At 35.2% G+C, this 22,209-nt stretch overlaps 1 protein-coding gene across 1 annotated transcript in view; it reads left to right on the forward strand.

Moving 5' to 3' along the window:
• The first annotated feature begins 431 nt into the window (after positions 1-431).
• Positions 432-22,209, forward strand: part of IGF1 (insulin like growth factor 1) — a 49,236-nt gene continuing 27,458 nt past the window's right edge. The window contains exons 1-2 of the mRNA XM_074825329.1: positions 432-550; positions 4,867-5,023. Coding sequence (XP_074681430.1) covers positions 488-550; positions 4,867-5,023 — 220 coding nt within the window. The 5' untranslated portion in view covers positions 432-487. The remainder of the gene's footprint in view (positions 551-4,866; positions 5,024-22,209) is intronic.

Genomic DNA, 22,209 nt, shown 5'->3' on the forward strand with positions numbered 1-22,209 from the left:
CACACATAGCTATCTGAAAGTTAACCAGAATACATTTTCTTATTTTTCATGGCAACACAAGCTTTTTGCCTGCTAACCCCTCAGTCACTAATTCACATTCTTTTAAAGGGAAAAAAATATGCTTCTGTGCTCTAGTTTTAAAATGCAAAGGTATGATGTTATTTGTCACCATGCCCAAAAAAGTCCTTACTCGGTAACTTTGCCAGAAGAGGGAGAGAGAGAGAAGGCAAATGCTCCCCCAGCTGTTTCCTGTCTACAGTGTCTGTGTAATGTAGATAAATGTGAGGATTTTCTCTAAATCCCTCTTCTGTTTGCTAAATCTCACTGTCACTGCTAAAATCAGAGCAGATAGAGCCTGCGCAATGGAATAAAGTCCTCAATATTGAAATGTGACATTGCTCTCAACATCTCACATCTCTCTGGATTTCTTTTTTCTCATCATTACTGCTAACAAATTCACTTCCAGACTTTGCACTTTTAAGAAGCAATGGAAAAAATCAACAGTCTTTCAACACAATTAGTTAAGTGCTGCTTTTGTGATTTCTTGAAGGTAAATCTTTATTACTATTTCAAATAATTTTTTAGTTTTATTTTATTGTGTATTGTCTGCTTCTGGTTTGAAGACTATTGTGCACTTTTCAATAACATTATTTTAGAACTGAGAATTATTTATAAATTGCTGAACATGCAATTTTATGTGATCTGGAAAATGGCTGTATGTAATAGTTGCAATTACATAGATAACTGTAAGGGTAAACTATTGCAGATACATGTCTTAAATTTCACTTCTATTCAGAGAACTTTGCAATATTTCAGTTATGTCATTATTAAAGGGTCCAATTACATCATTGTCTATATTGTTAATTAATGCTTCTGAAAACAAGAACTTTCAGCTATTTTCTGCAGGTGCAGGGTTTTATAGGAAAAAGGTATTATTCACATGCTAAGTTTCTGCAGTTTTATTATACACAATTATAGATAAAATGTTCATGCTTTCACAGGGAAACTTTTAAGGGATGTTGTCACTGCAGCAATTTTCTGGCAGCATTGTAGCATTTACATGTTTTTTGCTTTCATAAATTAAAAGTAAATGTGAAGTTCAGTTTGTTTTCTACATTAGAAACCAGCTGCGACTCTTGCTGACCTTGCATATTTGTATAGCTTAAGCAATTGTACATAAAGAAAATGGAAATTCCCCTACATGTTCATCTCCAAGTTTTCCCTTGTAGGGAGAGCTGTTTCAGGAAAGTTTGCATGTGAAGTTTCATGTTATGACCTATAATTTCTACACATTAATATAAACTGTCTTTAAGTAAATTTGGCTTCAGTAGGTGCATTGACCTCTGTTTCTGTCAATTGGCCCTAGTTCAACTTTCCATTATCAGCAAATTTATATCCTTCCAGAACTTTTTTTCTTTAATATTTTTCAAGGACAGTTATGCAGTTGACAGAATTCTCCTGTTTTAATTGTTTAGGGCCTAATTATTTTCTTAGAGTATCTTACACTTAAAACACACTTACCTCATTCCTTAATGTGATTCAAAAGAGCAGGTCTGTAACTGCAATAGATTAAACCATTCTCTTAATATATAAATGGGCATCCCTTCCAATATACTTGAAAGATGAAGATGATTTTTTTTAAAGTATTGAGCAAGGCACTAAGAGACATAAAAGTAATGTGCTAGTTCCTCAGCTGGTGCATCCTGCCAAGCTTCCTTGGAATCAATGGAACATATTGATTTAGGTTAGGATGTAGCTTAGATCCTGTAATCAAAGTTAGCAGTATTTAAACCTTTATCCATTCTAGAGTATATATGCTTTATTTATATAAGAATTACTAGTGAATACTGTTATTACATAATAATTACATACTTATACTATGGTTTGGTCCAACCTCTATGTAACAAAATGTAATTTTGAATATAACTCTTGATTTTCTTTTCTATAGTATATACTATCCATAAAAATGTTGCTCCTTCAAGATATTTATAATTATTGTAGATGTTCTTATCTGTTATTAAAATGACCAAACATGTGAAGAATTCTTATGCACAACTTGTGCCAAGTGATAGTTTGTTAGACGAGGAGGACTTATATAAAAGAATTAAGAAATAAAAGAGAGATAGACTGTTCATATATGACATTCCTCTGTGGTGCCACTCTTCTGGACTATTAAAAGAGGAATGCAGCAAAAGCTGGTTATTTTACTGAAAAAAGAGGAAATTCCAGCTGTGAAAATATGGTCAGTCATTCTATGCAACTAAAAGAAGTGTTTAACCAGGCTCATCCTGAACCTGTATTCAATTTCCAAATGTAATTAGATGCTTCAATAAACCCCACCCTCATGCCAATGAGTTTTCTTTTAAACTCTCAACTTTTTAGTCAAATTGGGGACATTGCAAGCACTCTGCCTGTTTGTAAAGAACCTGAAGTAATATTGGATTACAACTTTGTATTTTTTTAAGAATATTCCCCTCAGACACAAATGGGAACTTTGATTTTATCACAAACATATTGAATCAACTAATGCTATGTTTAATTAAAATGATGAAGTTAAAGTTTTAAACTATGTTTTATGATTAGTTTTGATGAAGCAGCACTTAATTTAACAAATAATTGATTGAGCCCTAGAAACATGTGAGTCTGTTTTCTTTTCCCAAAGGTTTTTAGTTGTTTCAAAGTTCTTGACTGTTTTTAAATTTGGAGATAAAGTTAGAAATTCTCTGTGGTTTATACTGTGCAGCCTTTTTGGCTTCCACTAAAGGAAAAACAGTCGATAATCTGTTTTGTTGTAGTTCAGTGCTGATATTTATCTGAAAATGCAACCCAGCTGAAAAGTCTTGAAAAATACAAAATTGTTAAATGCCTAAGATTTATGTTTATTTCTGGCCCAAATGTTATACAAGAGCAAATTGTTAAATACATAATGTTCTTGTATTTGTAACATCTTTCAGCCTTCTGAGGCGGTGTGCTAAACAGCTTTCTGCTTTACCTCCTCAGAACTGGGAACCATCTTAAACTGCAGGTGCATCACATTTATCTTAGAAATTCAAAAATGTGGCAAGGGAAAAAAGAAATTGATGTTGTTAAGATATGGAATCATTACAGGAAATAATGCCTCATGTTATCATCATTCATTTATAATCTGACCTTCCTCCAACTGCTATTGAAGTCATGTCCATGCATTAAAGCTTGTTGGTTTTTGCATAGCAAAGTTGGCTAAAGACTCTTGTGAATGGGAAAACAATTATTTCTTTTTATGATATATCATGAGATATAGATTTGTTCATTATTTTCACAGTGGAAATATCAGGAAAAGGGGAATAAATTCTGACTTATTTATAGATTTGTCTCTTAGTCAGCTTTGACTTAAGCTGAAGTAGGGGACTCATCCAGCAAGGTGCTAAGATCCCTTGCCAAGAAAAGAATTCTTAAAAATTATTGACAAGAGAGGGCTCAATACCCAGCTGGATCAGGTCCCATATGAGCAGACAACAGATAATTTTATCATTTTTTCAAAAGTTCAGTGAAAAAATAAGATTAAATGGTCCCTGAAGCCCTGAAAGAAACTTTAGAGAAGATTAATCATTTTACTCAAATTACATTGCACTAGTCTGCTAATACAAAGCAGTTTTAAGCCAAGGTTAACTGTATGTGCAAGAAAGATTCGTAACTTCTTACCTGACTGTAATATTAATGTTAACCTTGAAAGAGAATGAAATTAAATGCAGATATACACCTTTCAAAAGTAGCACTTTTGCCAAGTAATGTCAGTTCAGAATATGCACTAAGCACGTTCTTCATTGTCCTGCTACTAAATATAAATAGCTTTTTCTAGTATTTAAAAAAATTAATGATATCTTCTTTGACATGTTGGGCAAGATCTTTGGTTGATATAAATGGATCTAAAGAGAAGTGGATAAATGGAATAGTGCAAATTTACACCCATTGAGGACTGGCCTTTCTTCAATCATACATCCAGGAAAAAGATAGTTTGTAACAAAATGTAAATGAGAAAAGAATTATCACCTCTGTGTATACCTCATAGCCAAACCTGACTAAGAGGATATAATGGAGGTCAGTGAAAGTATAGCTGCTTCCATCAAGTAATAATACAAATCCTTAACACTCCCACTAGTGCTCTTAATTTCTTGAATGCTTCCAAATGTTACCTTGCTAGTAAGAGAGGACTGTAAGAGTAACTGGATGCAGTCCCCTACTATGGAAGGTCCCACAACACCACTTCTGTAACTTTGACAAGTTCTACCTTGAAACTTCTTTTGTTTTGTCCTGGTATTTCACTTTTTAAGGTGGCTGGAGGACCATGGAGTACTAATTATGAACCCTTTTCCTACTGGGCCAAATTTCCTTCTACCCAGTTTACAGCCATTTATTCTTGTTCTTTAGTTTAAATAGCTATTCCCTCTCGTATGCCACCTCCATCTCCCACAGTACATTGGCAGGCAACGGTCCTATTCCCTCTTAGTCTATCTGGTCTCAGACGAAACAATTCCAGGTTGTTTAGTCTTCCTTACTCTTATTATTAGGGGCTTCCCTTTGCCTGTCCATTGCACTCTTCCATATCCTCCTTTTGCAGGAGCAACAATAAATCATATTTACTACAAGGTTCTCTAACTGTGTGTGAATGTGAACCAAGAATATTCACCAGAGGAAGTAATCAGTTTACAAAATACATGGACTAGAATATGTAGACAATTGCAAAATTATGGTGAGGCATTTCCTGATACCGTGTTTATTGTCTAACATATTACAGTACATATGTGTTCTCAACTCACAAGGGTGCAGGAGTCATTTTCTTTAGGACTCTGTTGGGAAATTCTGACACTGCTTTTGTTTTCTTGGCAGGTGAAGATGCACACTGTGTCCTACATTCATTTCTTCTACCTTGGCCTGTGTTTGCTTACCTTAACCAGTTCTGCTGCTGCTGGCCCAGAAACACTCTGTGGTGCTGAGCTGGTTGATGCTCTTCAGTTTGTGTGTGGAGACAGAGGCTTTTACTTCAGTAAGTGAACCCTTTATTTCATTCAACTGCTAAACTTTTCCATGTAATCCACTAGTTTGCAACTACTCTAAGCAAGCTTAGATGATCAAACCAGGCTGCTGAATATGACTAGTATCCTGTACCCTGGAGATTCCCAAGTCTTCAGTGACCATGAAGTCTCAGTAAAGAGTAACATCATGCCTGTGTTCAGCCTCTCTGAGTTTCTGACAAATTTTCCTTTTCAGACATCTTACTGTTTTTAACTTTCTAGCTGCTGCTGTATTACTGCTTTCTGATGACCTGCCACTGATATTAAATGAATGAAATCACATACTAGACCCAAGATATTCATAAGGCAGAACTACATGTACCTGTTATGTCAGACTACTCGTAAACAGTTTAAGTACACATTGTATCATATTAAAAACACACTAAGCTTCAACATCTGGTTTGAAAAAAAAGAAAAGCTGGAAGGCAGCAAGCAGAAAGTTACCACATCCAAGTATCCACATGCTTCATCAGTTAAACACAGGTGAAGGAAAATTCATGAATGGTGAGATAATAAAGATTAACACCAGTACAGGCAACAGATAAATTAAGTCTGCAGTAGTGTAGATATATCAGTACTCATATAACTTTTTGAAGCAAGACATAAACTTTGGAACTGAACATCACAATATTTTTCTTTTGCTGTGTTTTAGATTGCGTAAAGCTGGAGTAGTTAAATAAACAACTCTTTTATCTTAGTACCTTCTTACAAGTGCTGTCAAGATCAAGAAATATACAACTTGTAAATATTAGAAACCCATTTCTAATTCACAGATATTTGCTACTCAACATAAAGTTAATGAAACTTTTAACTAGGAATAGATCTCTTGTGATTTCATTCATTAATATATTTATTCAAAACATGCAAGAAATTGTGCTTTTAGAGCCTCTGAAGCTAGTGTTTACTTTTAATAATAGTATGTGCTTGTCTGAAGTTACGCCTCTTTCAGGGCCTCTATCTTTCCAAACAAGAATATAGCTAAGAAAAGGAAATATAGGGTGGTTAGGTTATCAAGTCAAGAAATTAACTGAAGGGGTTTTTTTCTATTTATTTTTATATTCTTTGTGAGGTCTAGCTTTTTTTTTTTTTCTTTTAGAATCCTCATTTTATCCTAATAAGTCTTGCCTTCTAAGGTGTCACTTTCGTTTTTCTGACCTTACCTATCCCTTTCCTGGCGGAACAGTGAAAACAACTGAGTTACTGCTTTCAATATTCTTCTCCTTGCTTGCAATAAAAATAGAATTAGGGAAATCCAGATTCTTGCACCTTTAATTTACAGAAAATCTTGATTTCCCCAACATAACAGCTGCAGATATTTTCACTATCTTCTTGGCACTTTCTATTAAAGTTTACCTTTGAAACTGGGAGCCTTAGTTTCATATATGCAACGTAATTCACTAAAGAACCCTTCTGTATTTAACACTTTAATTATCATTAATGAACATCTACTCTAAGGTGCTGTTTAACTTAGTATTCTGGTGCTAAACACAGTATTAAAAATACTGGAATCTCTCATAAAGGAATTTACATTTTTTTACCAACTCTTTATGTGTTCATTGGAACACCAAAATCTGTTACATTTATCAGCAGCTGAGTTGCACTTAAGGGGCTATGTGTGTCCTACAAATACTTCCTCTTCGTGGCTGGAAGGAATGTAAAGGAAGTCTTTCATTTCACCCTCCTGTTTCTGCACCAGAAAACAATGAGACAATATACTATATCCATAGATCAGCATAGCAATTTTTTTTTTTTTACTGTGCATGTATCTTAGGCATTTTCCCAGTCCTTCCTCTCCTGGCAAAATGTTTGCTGCTTGTTCAGAGAACTATCACACTTGCTTACCACAAGAGTGGCTGTTACTGCCAAGCAATCAGACTTACTGTTATGTGTAATCTGTGTTCCTCAAGGTAACAAGACATGTGAAGGTCTAATCACCAGCAATAACTCTCTTTGTTTTCAACCTCAGTTATTCTAAGGTTGTACAATATGTTTCAAATCTCTACATTCCCTAAGCTAGATCATCCTTAATTTAAAATACCAGTATGGGTTTCTGAAGTTTTAAAGATCTTTACCCTTGCAATCTTGAGTTTTATCTGCTGTCAGTAAATACTTTCCCTCTAGTTTTCTTTGTTGTTTTCTTACATTCTGAGTTTTCATTTGAAATAACGTAACTGTTGACATCAGAAAAGTCTACCTTGTTTTATATGGAAGACTGTGGAAGGTTTTACTGATGAATGACCACCCTGTTTCAGGAGAGTCTTGCACTGTTGTCATCAATAGACTGCAATTGTAACATTCAGCAGGAATTTTATGAAGTTGATACATGGCCCTTGGATGCTAAGTAATGTGTGTCCTCTACCTGACTACTTCTGATTCATGAGGCAGCTATTTAACCTGTTATACCCTTCTGCCTCTTATTTGTTAGTGTTTAATCTAAAATATAGAACTATAGAAAAGTAAGTCCAGTAACAATGGTGAAACAACTTGAGATCCTCATATCAAATGTACTACAGAATGCAGCATACTATTGGAAGTTAAAAATGTTGCTGTATTTCTTGACACTTTTTAAGAATGCCACATCATTTGCAGAAATAAAAATCCAGTGAACTTTTTTCTTTTACTTTAGAGAGGATGTCAATTTAAATTGTATTTTAGGCCTTCTATTCTCATGCTCTTGTTCCTTTATATAAAGTATAATCAATGGTAAAGTTTCCTTTTAACTTGCACAGGAAATAGCTGTAAGGGAAGGTTTTTCTTCCATCATTCTGTATTTCACTAGAGACTCCAAATATAAAGAATACCTTTTGGCTGAGGTGGAACTCCTGGTTCAGACTCAAGGTCAAAACTTCTGACTATTCCTTGGGAGTTGTGGGTGGAAATGAAGATAGAAATAATTGAGTTACTTTCTGTTGAAACTCTGTACTCCACAACCACAAGGCTATATCTACAGCTAGGACTGGAAGAAAAAAAAAATGTCTTTATATAGTCTACTCTGCCCAATTTCCTAGCTATAAAAGGAATTTCTTTACAGCTTCTGAAGAGATGCCCCAGCTGCTTACCACACACAAAGAAAAGTATTGACTTCAAGAGGAAGTCAAATGTGGTTTTTACCACTCCCTTTCTTCATGAGGTAGCAAGGAGCATTTCTGTAAGTTTTTTTAGGGGAGAACACTGCACAAATCCTAAAATAGAACATCTGCTTTTTCCCTTGGTCACATTTAACCCCAGACAGCACTGGCTACTTCTTGGACAGCTTTTTCTCTCCCATGATTCACCAGCAAAGAGGAATTTGTTGCCACCTTTTATCTAGCAACACCTCTCTAGCAGAACTTCTGCCACTCAAATTCCTCTGTGTTAGGTTATGTTAGGAGAGGCCAACAGAGAGCCTAAACACAGCTACACAAGTGGCTACTCTTAGACACAGGTCTTCTCAATTAATGTTTCTCTAGCCTCAAAACCTCTGGATTCAACAGTCATGAAGAAAAGTGGGATAGCTGCTATGTTAATTTGAATTTTAATGCTTAGAAAGGTCTACCATGCCACTGCTATTACAAAACAATGCTGAAGGAAGAGAATGTTGGAAGAACTGAAAGGACAAATTACAGGAAACTTACAGAAGCGATAGCCCAGGAGAGGGGAAATTTTACCTGAAATAGTCTAGTCATCACAGGAATTTACTTCGTAGATTAATCAAAAAAAGAGATCTTTTTTTTCTTCATACAAGTTGAATTTGATGGACAATCATTCATTCTTGTTCATACTGTTTACTGAGGACTACTAATGAGAAAGAAAAGCAAATGTAGTTTGCTCTGAAGAGCAAATGTTATATTATTATTTATTTAGTTTCTTTTCCCTTGAAAATAAACCTTTTCCTTTTCCAATAAATGGATACCAGTTTGGCTAACAGTATACATGAGTGCCAATAAAGAAATAGCTTTCTTATTTCCTTGGACGCTTTTGGTAGTTCTAATTTCTAAAGCCCAAGTTAGATGGCAATACTTATTTGAAACCAATGGCAATTAATTTCATGAATTAAAAACCTACTCTTTTTTTTCTGTAAAAAAACTGCTTTGGGCTTATGGTGAATCTTTCTACATCACTTGCATAGAAAAAGGAGCTGAATTTAGATACCTGATACAATGGAGTTCCTCTGATATTCTTCAGAGAATGGAGAATGATCTAGCACATATTTCCATATGTAAACGAGTGAATCCCATAAAAGATGGGCTTTTCTGGTATCCAACTTAATGCTCCCTATGTCAACTGCTTTGTAGAGAATCATTACAGATTTTTGCTACATTTTTTTCCACTAAGACTATCAGAATTGTGTGTTGTCCTTGGGAATATCCCCAGCTGTGCACAACATAAGACTATTGGCTTATAATCATCAGAAAATCAAGATAAGACAGTGAACACAATTTTGGATAATCAGAGTTGTCATCAGATCTCATTGCTTTGCAGAACTAAGGTATATATGGAGGAATTGCTGCCTTACAAAGAAGGACATAAGGTACATAGTAATAGGCAATTCTGTTTTGCTTCTTCCATTTCCCTTTAGTTAACAGCTTCTTGTTTACTTCAGGAAGTCTGCTTTTAAGATGTTATTAAAGTTTCTAGGCCTGTCAAACCTATCAACATAATTACAAGAGATGGCATGGCACTCAGTTCTTTAACTACTCCATACCTGTAGGAGCTATGAGTCATTAGCTCCTCTCAGTGTCCCTGACTGAAAGGAATGTTAATGCTACAAGCCCAGGAGAGGCATGCTGAAAAGCTGCCTGTGGACACACAGCCTGTGATGTCAGTGACTGTCTTGCAAATCTTTGCAAAGAAATGCTGGTCATCTTGGCTATGTTCACACAGCAAGATCTGAGAGCATTTTTAAGTTCCTTGGTCTGGCTACATGCCCCATTCATGTCCAAATTCTGTATCCATAGAAGATTTGCGTGTATTCCACTTTATCCCCAGATTCCTTACTTCTTACAGGAAAGCTAGCCTGAAAAGGAGCTAAGATGTGATTTAGTCAGGTCTGCAGGGTCAGTACTCAGGGAACCAGGGCTATAGGCACAGTTATTGACATACCTCTGTAAGAAAAAAGACAGCTCTGGCTTCTGGAATGGTATCACTGCACAGTCAAACAACTCATATGTAAGTCTGGTGTAAGCTCTGTTGTCCCTGGTAGTAATCACTGAGAAAGTTCTCTGAAAGTAAGCCAGTCTGAAAAAATTTTGTCCTTTTTTACCACATTAAGAAAGACTACTTGTGTGTTCATAAAGGCTAACCTTAGTTTAGTGAGGTTAATCTTCCTAAGTTACCTCTTTAATAACAGAGAGAGATGTTCTGCCTTCTTTCTCCATGGATCACACAGTGAGTCTAGGAGGATTTAGCTTCTTAAACACACTAAATTTAGACTCTGCAAACAGGTCTCCTCTACAGCTAGTTCTCAGGTCGCCAAGGATTTAATAATTTTTCAACCTTTTCATTAAGATGGACTGTAGTTGTAATGGTAATTTTAATGAGGTGACTGGAAGCAAACCATTGATCAAAATTTCAGCAAGCAATATCTCTGCTAAAAGTGTCTACTACCAAAACCAAATAAGTATAGTTTCTCCAGAAGTTCAATTTTTATATGTCTTTATTAGATGTTAGAGATGTTAATGTTTTTTATGATGTTTCCCTTTATCTATGCACTAGACAAAGTTTCAAGTTTGGTTTCAAATACAAGAAAGCTGTTATTTGACATTTGATTCCCTAACTGCTATATGTGTATTTAATACATTGTTTAGTCTCATGTTGGATAAAGTCACTCAGAGAAGTACTTGGCAAGATCAGCATTAATTCTTGGCATAGCTGCCCCTCTTACTTTTCCACAGAATCTTAAATACCAAGAAAAACCCTTCACTGACTTCGACTCTGGCATATGCTTTATGCAATTGGACAAAACCTTTGCATATGGACCTCTTCGTTTGTTCTGGTATTAATAATGCATTTGCAATATTTGATCAACAGCAGCAAGAGTCGCAAAGCAAATTATTCAGTTTAGCAGAACCACACAGTCTCTTAATTAAAACTTTTTGCATTAACTACTTGAGCATCTAGGGCAATCTTTAGAGTGCTCATTCAAAGAAGTTCATACAGCTATTTCTCTAGATCTTATTCAGCACTTTAGCATGTTTCAAACCCTCTCACATCACTGAAAATCAAATAGAGACTTAAAGCCATTTTCATTTCACAGCTTTGTTGAAAAAGAATGGATCTGGATTTGTTTATTAAACCATATACAAATGTCAGTATTTCCCTATGATACAAGTTTAATTGTTCAAAAATATGACAACAAATAAAAGGGCTAACCAAGAGTTAAGTAATTTCTCAGTCTAGAAATCAAGACAAAGGAAATACCACAAATGTATACTTATTGAAGAATTTATGCTAAATTTATCTCTGGTAATAACCACAGGAACTTCCAAGTCAAAAAGAAGAAAAAGCCATTAATTCATACTTTCTTTGTGGCACATTTAATGTAAAATCACTATGCAAGATGCAGCCCAAGTCTAATTGTTCAGTAATGACAGGCGTATTTCATGTTTGCATCAGTGAGTGAGGTTTTGAGAACAAGAATTTTAACACATCCATAGCTGTGGAGGGGCATACCATATACTGACCAGTGGGTCACTCCAATTTATAGACAATTTTGCATTGTCACCGTAAGTAAAAGTTTAAAAAATTGAATCCAGTTAAATACTGAATGCCTATTTGAACCAAAAGGCTGTACCTTAGGCACTGGCTAATACATAACTTTCAGAATAATAGGATGAATTGGTTTTTTTATGATATCAAAGTGAGAAAAGTCAAATGCTGTCTTCTCTTCAGACTTCTTTAAGTATTAGACAAATTACATAGGTGAGCTTATCTTGTCAATTTTATCTGAGCAACTTTTAGGTTAAATTTCTGAGCTAATTCCCAGTAAATTGGTTTGGAATTTCTTAGAAAACTGCTTTGAATTACGTAGCAAATTTAAATTCCTACAAAACCAGACACAAGTCAGATACTTGCTGTATTTTCTGACTGAATCCCATGTACAGTCACATTTAATACATTTTTAATGTTCTTCCTCTTGCAAGACAGAGTGGAATCTGTTTGCTTACCTCATGTTAAATCCTTTCCTAGTGAAAACTGGAATGGCTTCCTTTTATCAAAAAAACAATTTAGGGCTCATCTCTCTCCTTTTTTTTTTTTTTTTTTTTTTTCCCCCTGAGTCTGCAGTATATTTATATATTTCCCATCTTACTTTTGAAATTCAGCTGTTATCCCGGTTTTCCCATCTATGTAATGTAACTGTTCTAGAGTAAGAGAATGCCTCCAGACAGCAGACCCTTCTGCTTCCTTATGTGCCCATAAAAGTGTGGAAGTAGGGAACAAGTGTCTTGTTAAAGCACTTCCATTAGGAAATTATGGCTCACACTGAAACCTGAAATTATATGAATTTTTTTGATACAGAACTATTTGTATATATTGTTTCTGCCCTTGTGTGTTGGGCAGAAAATTACACAAGGCTGCATATGCAGAAAAAAGAAGGAGTTGGCTCAGACCATTCTGACTGAACCCAGCTCAATGAAGAAAACTGTTTTTTTTCTGAAAATATATATTCTAGAAATATTTATTAAGTATTTCTATCTCCAAACAAGTAAGCATTTAAGTAACACCCCCAGCTCCTACAAACAGCAACTTCTAAGGAAAGCAAATACTACTGAAAATTGGTTTTACTTCAAAATAATGTTAATTAACAGCCATATCCTACTAAGGCAATGAATAAAAGCTTAAATTACACACACAGACTCTTTATTTCACAAATCTGTATTCTAAAGAATATTATTAAATATATGGCTTATGCAATGGTAGGAAAAGTGTAAGTGTTGTGGGGAAAATGGTAAAGAAGATGTCATTATGGCTGTGGATCTGAAAAGATGAGTACATTCCTAATTAGCTTTGATGACTGTGTGGTACTATGTATAATTAATCCAATTTATAACAGAGGGATTTTTTTCAGATTTACATTAACTATACTTAAGGTTTCATTTAACTCAGCCCCATCAAAATGGCTAGATAAGGGCTTCTATTATAATGAAATTTTTACAACTTTTTGTGAGGCTTCATTGGTTAGGTCACATGAAAGCTAATAGGACACCTATTTTAGGTTAATATAGCAGGTTTAAATTGAATATGTTTCATACCTTGAAACTTCTGTAGACAAGTGAGATGTAATAATTTGTTTCTACATCCCCTGAATTCCTGAATTACTAGTCAACAGGTCTTCCATGAAAAAACTTAGTTTTTCCTACGTATTTCAAGTTTTATGTTTCTTTCCATTAAAGTTTCCAGCCTTTCACAGACATATTTAGTTTGGCAGGAAGAATCTGGTGACTCATAGACTGAAGAGATTTGAGAGCAAGCTACTGAAAATGTATCTAATTTCTTCTTGTGTAATTTGGGAGCAAGCTACTGATAGTATGTCTAATTTTCCTAGTTTAATCAGATGTATTATTGGCAAATACATGTCCTGAATAAAAGCCATGTTTATTCCTGAAATATATAGCTAAGGTTAAATGCAAAACCACCATATATATATTTTCTTTTAGAACACTTTTTTTTTAATTGTTTCTGGCATTTTATTCTAAATTGGTGGGCATGGAATGAAAACAGAGGTATTAGTGAAATAATTTGTATTATGACCCTGCTTATATTTCAGAGTTCAGTAATATCAAAATATTCCTTACTGATGTTTTTTGGTATTTTTTTTCTTTTTTTCAAGGGAGGATAGAGGTGTAGGAAGAATAGGTGATGTTATTGCACCTCCACGATTCATATAGAGAAGGATAGATGTATTAGGAAAGCTCTCATTTGTATTTTATGTTGTTGACTGTACTGTTCCTTTCACCTCTTTTCAGACAAAAGACTTTTAAATTCTGTTCTTTCTAGCCAGACGATCTGTGACAAACATAATTTTCATTTATCCACATACAGACTGAACTTTCTGAATCATAAAGGCTAAACAGAGCTTGATCCAATATACACAAGGAGATTCTGGTTCAGATTAATTCCATATACTTTTGGGCACTTAAATGAGGTATCTGAGTTAGGAGCCTACTAAAGCTCATTCTACAGTCAGTGAGAGAAGAAACTTCCAGAGCTCTCACTAAATTCTGAATATCCTGTAAGACATACTTTTCCTTCTTCAATAAATTAAGCAAGGGAGCTACAACAATTGTATCCTTAGGTTAGTTAAGTCAGTCGAGTAAGGACCCTCCATTAGGAGCCTACATTTTGGTGGGATGAATCTATTTAAAACCACACAGTGAACTTCAATGTGGAGATAAGGATGCACTCATATGGACCACATTTCAGATCAAAGCAAATCCAAGCTTATTTTAGCCGCCATGGTATAACAAAGTTAAGCAAATACCCAGAATGTGCCTTATGCAGATGACACTGTTTAGAGTTTCTCCTTTGGCCTTTAAGAACTCCCAGACCTTGGTCTGACTAATTGTGAGTCCTGCTGGAGAAACCACTACGCTCTGAGACAGTAAAAGTAGAAGGGAAAAACTTATCTATCTTTTCTTTCTTGATAGAATAGATAGAATATACTCTTACATGCCATAATAAGTAACACTTCTTCATGCACTTCTTCATGTTTTATTCCTGCATAATGAGACAAGGTGCAGTTATCCATGCATAAATAATGAAGCAATTTTTTACACTGCTGTTCACATGGATTCATTTCTATTCCTATGAATATACATATGTGGCCCAGCAGTTTTTTTAAGAAATTGAGACAATAACAATATTCAAAACCTAGAGTGACATCTAAATATTAGAGGTCATTAAAGAAGCATCTTGTCCATCAGAATGCTGTGCCATAAAGTATCATCATGGAGAAAGGACACAGAATGATGCTCAAGTACAGCTTCGAGATACTCAGGCAATTTGAAGATTTAAAAAATAGCTACTGCTGACCTAATGAGCTCATCTATAAAAGCAATAATATGACTGAAGTAAGACAGAACCCTGCCTGAGGTTGTTAGACATTCAATGAGTTGAACCAACAGCACAAAATCCCTCTACCTTCCTCGCTTCAGTTCCTTCCTTCATCCAAGGCAATATAGAAACAGTACAGAACCACTTCAAAGATAACCACATTCCATGATCCCTGAAGTGATCCCTTTGCAGGGAACAGTAATTGCAGTAGTTAAAATTTCCAAACCAGCTATAGGAGGTAAGAACTGTGCTTTAGGTTGTTTAGATCTTGACAAAACTTTTTCAGTAACTGTATTGTTTCAAAACAGAGTACAACGCTAAAAACCAGGAAGGATTATTTATATTTGCTATGAATGAATATGTATACAGTTTATCTTATTTCAGGCTACTTTTAATAATGTGCATTGAACCATTCCTACTTGGTCTGGCTTGAGGGAAATGGGGTAGAAATGAAGGTAGTTTTTCTACAACATTCTATCACTTCACAGTTATGTATTGACTTCTGCATTTAAAAGTCATGAAGGGTGATCTTTTATGAGATACTCACATGAATGGTTTTCATAGAATTTCAGAGTTCCACCACTATTTCAAGAATTAGATACAGTAGATTTAATATAACTACTCCAAGATACACTATTCCAAGATACAATCATTCCAAAAAGTGGAGTGGTCAAGATAATATGGTCATTCAAAAAATAGTAGGAAGATTTTTTTTTTGTAGAATTCGAGTCTTGTCTTTCTTTCTGCACACAATGGAATGAAATTCTACAACTGCAACTCTAATGACTTTAAGTCAACTACTATAATTTTTGTTACAGTCATTTTAGTTTTTGAAAGCAGTAGGATTTGATGAAATAAAACACAACTGTTTCCTGTGATCACTAAGATGAAGGCTAATAAAATGAGCAGAATTCATAAGTGGTGATAGGGTCTGCTGCTCTTTTCAAATAAAAATTTATACTCTGATATGAAAGGGACGAAGCTCAGTTCTGTGACAAAAGAGCAAAATTTTTTTAGAAATGCCCTTGCTGGGGTTTTTTATGATATAACAAAAAGTGTGTATCTACACTTTCATATGGCAGAGAAAAGAGAGACATTGTCAAGGAAAAGCTGATATGTAGTATGATAAAGGGACAAAGATGATACCAAAGAAGGGGAAAATGATGATGTTAATAATCCAGGCTGGCCCTATCCAGGAGTTTCTTCATTTTGTAATCCATAGTGAGGAGTCCATGGATACTTACTCAAGGTTATCTGTTAACTTCAATTAGTTTTGGCTTAGTCTACTGAGAATAGTGGGAGTTAATTTGAGGAATTCTCTATGCTCACTAAAGAAAACATTGATCATTGATTTTCCTAGGTCTTTTGGCCATAGGTATCATTGCACCACAAATATTTTCCTTTGACTGGATTCCCACTGGTTTCTAACTAGTCATCTGTTTTTCCTAAGAACTACCAGCCGATCTTCTAATATTTTTCCTTCTGTATTATTAATATAGCAAATAGAGGCTCTTTTGAGCAATCGATAGGTACTACTTGTGCCTGATTTGAAATGGATACATGTATGTCAAAAAACCCCTCATTTTTAATGTTCATGCAAACCAGCCTGAACTGTTTGTAGTGTAATTTTAAAGTTCATCTACCATTCATGGTACAAACTATTAAAAATCATCAATTCTTCATACATAAGTGTTTGCTGAAGTGCCTAAATTGATCTTGATTGTGTCACAGGTAGATAGCTACATCTAAAAGAGTGAAGACTATCTTTTTAGAAGTATTAATCTATTTTCAAAAATTAGTATGAGTCTCATGAAAAGTCAGTGAGATCTTGGAGGTTCCCAAAGACATATGACGCAGATTTTCAATGTCTTTTGGGCACTGAAGAGGAAGATGGACATTCAAGAGATTTTTCAAAAGCAGTCATATAGCTACTTTCCCCTGAAATCAATGATAGATGGTCCTAGAGAGTTTCTTTAAAAATCTTTAAAAATGGGCATATGCTTGTGCTTTTAGTTGCCTCAGTAGCTTTGGAAATATGAGTCAGGGTCCTTAGCTCCTTGTCTAAATTTTGCTTATGGACCTTACTGACTACTTGTGAAAAAGCTATCACTATTAAAAGCTCCTTATAATAAGAATTGGCATAATGACTTGGCTTCCTCTCTGACGTTAAACATACTAATACGCTTAGTATGAAATCTTCTTATTTCTAGCATAAATATGTGAGGCATCAGATGAAAGCTAATAATTTCCCAAGTGAGCTAAAAATAATGAAGGCTGAATTTGAATAAATATTCTAAGAGGCACTCTGGAACAGACAGTGGTTAATAAGTACTGTAAATGTTACCTTTCTACTAACCTCATTTGCAAGAGGCCAGAGCCTAAACATGGACCACAAACAATACAGGATAAAGATCGAACATGAGAAAAATTATAATCATTGCAGGAAGTTGGAGACAATGCATATTTTATTGCTTTCTTTGTCTTCTGACAAGAAAAATATAATTAAAAATCCCTCAAACCTCTTTAGGATGTCTTAGTTTAGAGTTTCATGTACTTGTGACTTAGACCTAGCCTCCAATGCAATGAGACCATCTGACATCACCTAAATTTTGTACAATAATTCTGAATATATTATAATATAAGGAGTAAAAGGATCTGCAGATTTTATTAAAAAGTATGTTTGTGTAATGACAAATAATGCAGGAATGTACGAATTAAACACATTTTTTAAACATGTACTGCTACTCAAACAGAAAAGTTTAATGAAAGAAGTAATGAGTTAAGCTGTGGTTTTAAGAATCCCTTAAAATCAAGGAATATTAGCTTTAATTTTTGTCACAGGCCAATCAATTTTACATTATGATACAGTCCATCAGTAAATGACTATGGTCTTTAACAAAAAATTGTATCTGTAGTTATGCAGGATGCACACTTCTTGGGAGAAGGAAAAAATTATTCAAATATTTATTCTGTCTTCCCTATGTAATGCGTGGTCTCATGCCCTATTGATTTACAAGATCCAAACACTGCAGACAATAATAATTAATATTTTCCTCATAAATTCATCTAGAGTGCTCATCATAGAATTTTGATTGCAGCACTCGGACAAATATATAACACCCTATGATTTCCCAGGAAATTATCTGTTTCTTTGAGCATTTGTAAGTTTTTTTTCCCTAGTAATAACATATCCAACTGGGCATGGCAAGGATTTTTTTTCAAATTTTAGCATTTCTGCTAGTATGTTCAAAACAGAATACAAATGTTAATGAACTTAACCTAAAGATACAGTGAAGTAGTACCTTCCCTTTATACAGGGCAAACTGAAGCAAAAAGGCAAAAGTGGATTTTAAAACATGCAGCTGCAAGTGTGCTGCTTGCTCAAAAGCAGCTTCAGCATATACCCTGTCCTACCTGAGCTAACAAAGCACTTTTGCTAAGAGAGCTAGAAACAAAAGCAATGTAATCTTCTTCTGTTTTTGTTCAAACCTAAGCACCTTTCTAAAAAACCATTAGCCTCTTTCTGCTTTCATTGGAGCAACAGAAATTACCTCATCCTTGCGAGCTGCAGAAATTCCAGCGCAGCTGCTGTGCAGGGCAGCAGCAAAGCACTGACCAGGAATAGTGCTTGTTGCCAAGTGGCTGGTGATAAATAGAATTCAGTGCAGAATCATTTAAAATTTTAAATGATTGAAATCTCTTGGTGAAGAGATCTGCTTTTATATGAAAAGTCTAAAAACAATTAAGAAAGAACATAAAAACATTTATTTTACTTTTCAGCTAAGGAAGGTCCTCATGAAAGGTGAACAGGAAAGCCCTATATCTCTTCACAAAAAGTTCATGAAGTACTGTGGTTGTGTAAGCACCTCTCAGAGTTGCACGTTAAATCTGCATCTGGAATAAATAATTTCCTATCTTTAGTAAAGACAACATAAATAAGGTTTATCCATGGGTAGTCAATTGAAACTACTAACTGGACAAGAATTCATTCGAGTAATTTTATAGTGTGAGTGTTAGCAGAGACCACCAGTGCATTTCTCAACAGTCACTATAAAAACATAATGCATTATATCCTCATGCCATGTTGAAAACCGAGTCATAATGTTGTTTTAAAGTACTGCTTTGAATTTGTTTTAGACACATATAAACTATAGTACTTTAGCTGGTGGCTGCTTGATTTCAGTGCAGCCAGTGAGAAAGCAAGCAATCCAATGACCCCAAGTTCACTGAGATTGCTGGAAAATAAAAACAAGGGTTTGGAAGGCCAGTGCTTCAACACATAAAGAAATATATTGAATACTTCAAAAGATATAAAATTCTTAGAACTGTTGGACAGGCTTCTGTGTGTGAACTTTCCTGTCCAAGTGGCATTGCTAAATACCATGGCACCAATCAGAGGGCTGACATCATGTTGTTGTGTAACTCATAACCATAGCAATGTCACTTTTTAAAATGCATTATATGTGCATTCAGTGGCTTAAAATCTCAACTGTGTCAGATATTAAATAAAGTATAATTCAGGAGATTTATTTTGAAATTTGAGCTCTTTATATTTTTTATAAGGGGAAAAGAAAATGTAAAGCTTGTTAAGTCACTGTTAACAGTGGAAGCTTGGATTCAGGCAACATACACAGTAAGAACAGGTTTCACCACCATTATAACTCACGGTGGTACAGTCTGGTAAGAGAGGTAATCCTGATCATTTTAATGGACGGCAATATACTTGAGCTCCTACATTATAAATGGGCCATGATGCACCTAAATGTATGCGGTCAATAAAGAGAATAGTACTCCCAAATTTCTGAGTAAATGGTCTATCTATCAGTCCAAGTTAACTTAGTTTAGTTTAGGACCAACAACTGTAAACAATGGAGAACAGCATGTAACAGAAACTGGGAATGTAATCCTCCTTTTCTTCAAACCTAAGCACCTTTCTAAAGAACCATTAGCCTCCTTCTGCTTTTATTGGAGCGACAGAAATTACCTCATCCTTGTGAGCTGCAGAAATTCCAGCGCAGCTGCTGTGCAGGGCAGCAGCAAAGCACTGACGAGCAATACTGCTTGTTGCCAAGTGGCTGGTGATAAACAGAATTCAGTATTGCCAGGTACTAGTAAAGGGAATGACACGTACCCTTTGCCTCAAGTGACATGTGGTAGGGAGTATCTGGTGTTATCGGTTACCTGCCCTTTTAGAATATCAGTATATTGGAGATGTAAACCAGAGACACTATGTTGGACTGATAGTCCCTTTATGTGATCACAGTCATCAGCAGTGCTATAATGTAGCCATTGCCCTCTTGATAATCCACCGAGGAGACCACTAACACTGTCTTTATTATGCATAAAAATATGAAATAAAGGCTTACTATACTCCATGGACTGCATATTATTCGATGAGTTTTGAGTCTATGTTTTCACAAAATAAGGGATGATATGCCCCATACAACACCATCATCTAGGGTAGACTGAATTACAGCTTCTTTGGCAAAAATAAAAGGACCTGAATTTCCCTGGTAACAAATAGCAAGACCACCATCTGGTATTTCAACACTTGGCAATTATAACTGCTACTTAAAGTGCACAAGAATTCTGGACACAAGTTACTTCCAGTATCAAACCCACAGTCACTTGTTTTCTTGATATGCTGCATAAGATGATCTTCTTGCTAACCAATTTCTCAGAGCTACAGAAAATTTATTTATAAAATTTACACCCATAAAAAGAAATGGTGAGATGTTGAAACATATGAGTCCAGCAGTACACAATTATGGCTAACACAGTCCCTTTCTGTGCAATCCATGAATAGGACTTCTGAATATGAGAAGCTTAATTGGTATAAACTCTCTCTCAACTTTAATATTTCAGAGGACAGACCAAGTGCTTCTGTAGATTGGCAATGGATAAAGAATAAAGCAGCTGGGAGGGCTATGACTATTTCTAGCTTTGGGACTAACTAGCTTACATAACCTTGAACAAACCGATTTTATCTGTATTTGTCTTACTTTCACCGTGTGTGAAAATGAGGCAATGATATTTATTCACCTTTTAAATGCTTTTGAAATCCCCCAATTCAGGTAACAACTCATATCCATCCAAATACTATTTTTTAGAAGCTCACCCATATATAACTCAATCACTGGAAGGGTTAACATTTTAAGCAAAATGCCACATTGCAGTGAGGATGATAAATTATAGGTAATAGTCTATCAGACTTAGGAAGACAGTTCAGTAAATACAATAAAAATAGATCTGTTTACATAAGGGATAACAACTGGCTACTACTTTCAAACTAGAAGTTAATGTATGCCATATTACTGCAGAGAATCCCTCAAAGTTTTTAAATACTGTAACAGTTACATAAAACTTAATGGCAAGTTAAGTAGATCACCCCAGCACGCCCTCTGCTTACTGCAAGTATATGGCACAGAGTTCATAGGTTACTTGAGACTCATTCTCCCCGCCAAACGAGGCAAACAATAACACTTCTAGGCACTGAAACTTTTCCTTGGATTTCAGCAGAAGCAGATGTGGGGCTGCTACACACTGAACAAAAAGAATATTTTGAAAAGAGAACGGCAGCAAAAACATAAGATCAGCTTGCAGTTTATCATCCTTGCCTTTCACCTTGACACTAGCTTTCTAATATTACCCTCTTCATCTGAAGATCAGTGCAAAGCTTCAATAAATTGGAAGCTCATTTCTTCATGTGTGCTTCAGATTCCTCTGCTAAACAAATTGGTGCAGTGTTTCAATCTTCATTTTACTTTGGGGTGTAAGTTCTGAGTCATCATCATTTAATTTTCTCCAAGCCTCCAGCTCGTGTTTTCTGTTTTTCTTCCTGGATGTGTCATAACAACTGAATTGTACCATCCCAGTAAAATGGTGAAGCCTAGCAGACATCTGCCAGCAACAAAATACTGTGCTCTCACTCTAATTCCCCACACATTCCACTTCTCACACCACTTTCCTTGCATCCTCTCAATAAAGTGGTAGAGCCTAGTAAGCAATTTCTTTTCATTCTCCACAACATTCTGCCAACGCTAACACAGAGATGAGGCAATAAATCAAAAGAGTCACCTCAGAGAAGAGCACACTTGCCTTGCATGCTCTTTTCCTAGCCCTGTTT

This window comes from Strix aluco, chromosome 5 (assembly GCF_031877795.1).
Source record: "Strix aluco isolate bStrAlu1 chromosome 5, bStrAlu1.hap1, whole genome shotgun sequence".
Lineage (NCBI taxonomy): Eukaryota > Metazoa > Chordata > Aves > Strigiformes > Strigidae > Strix > Strix aluco.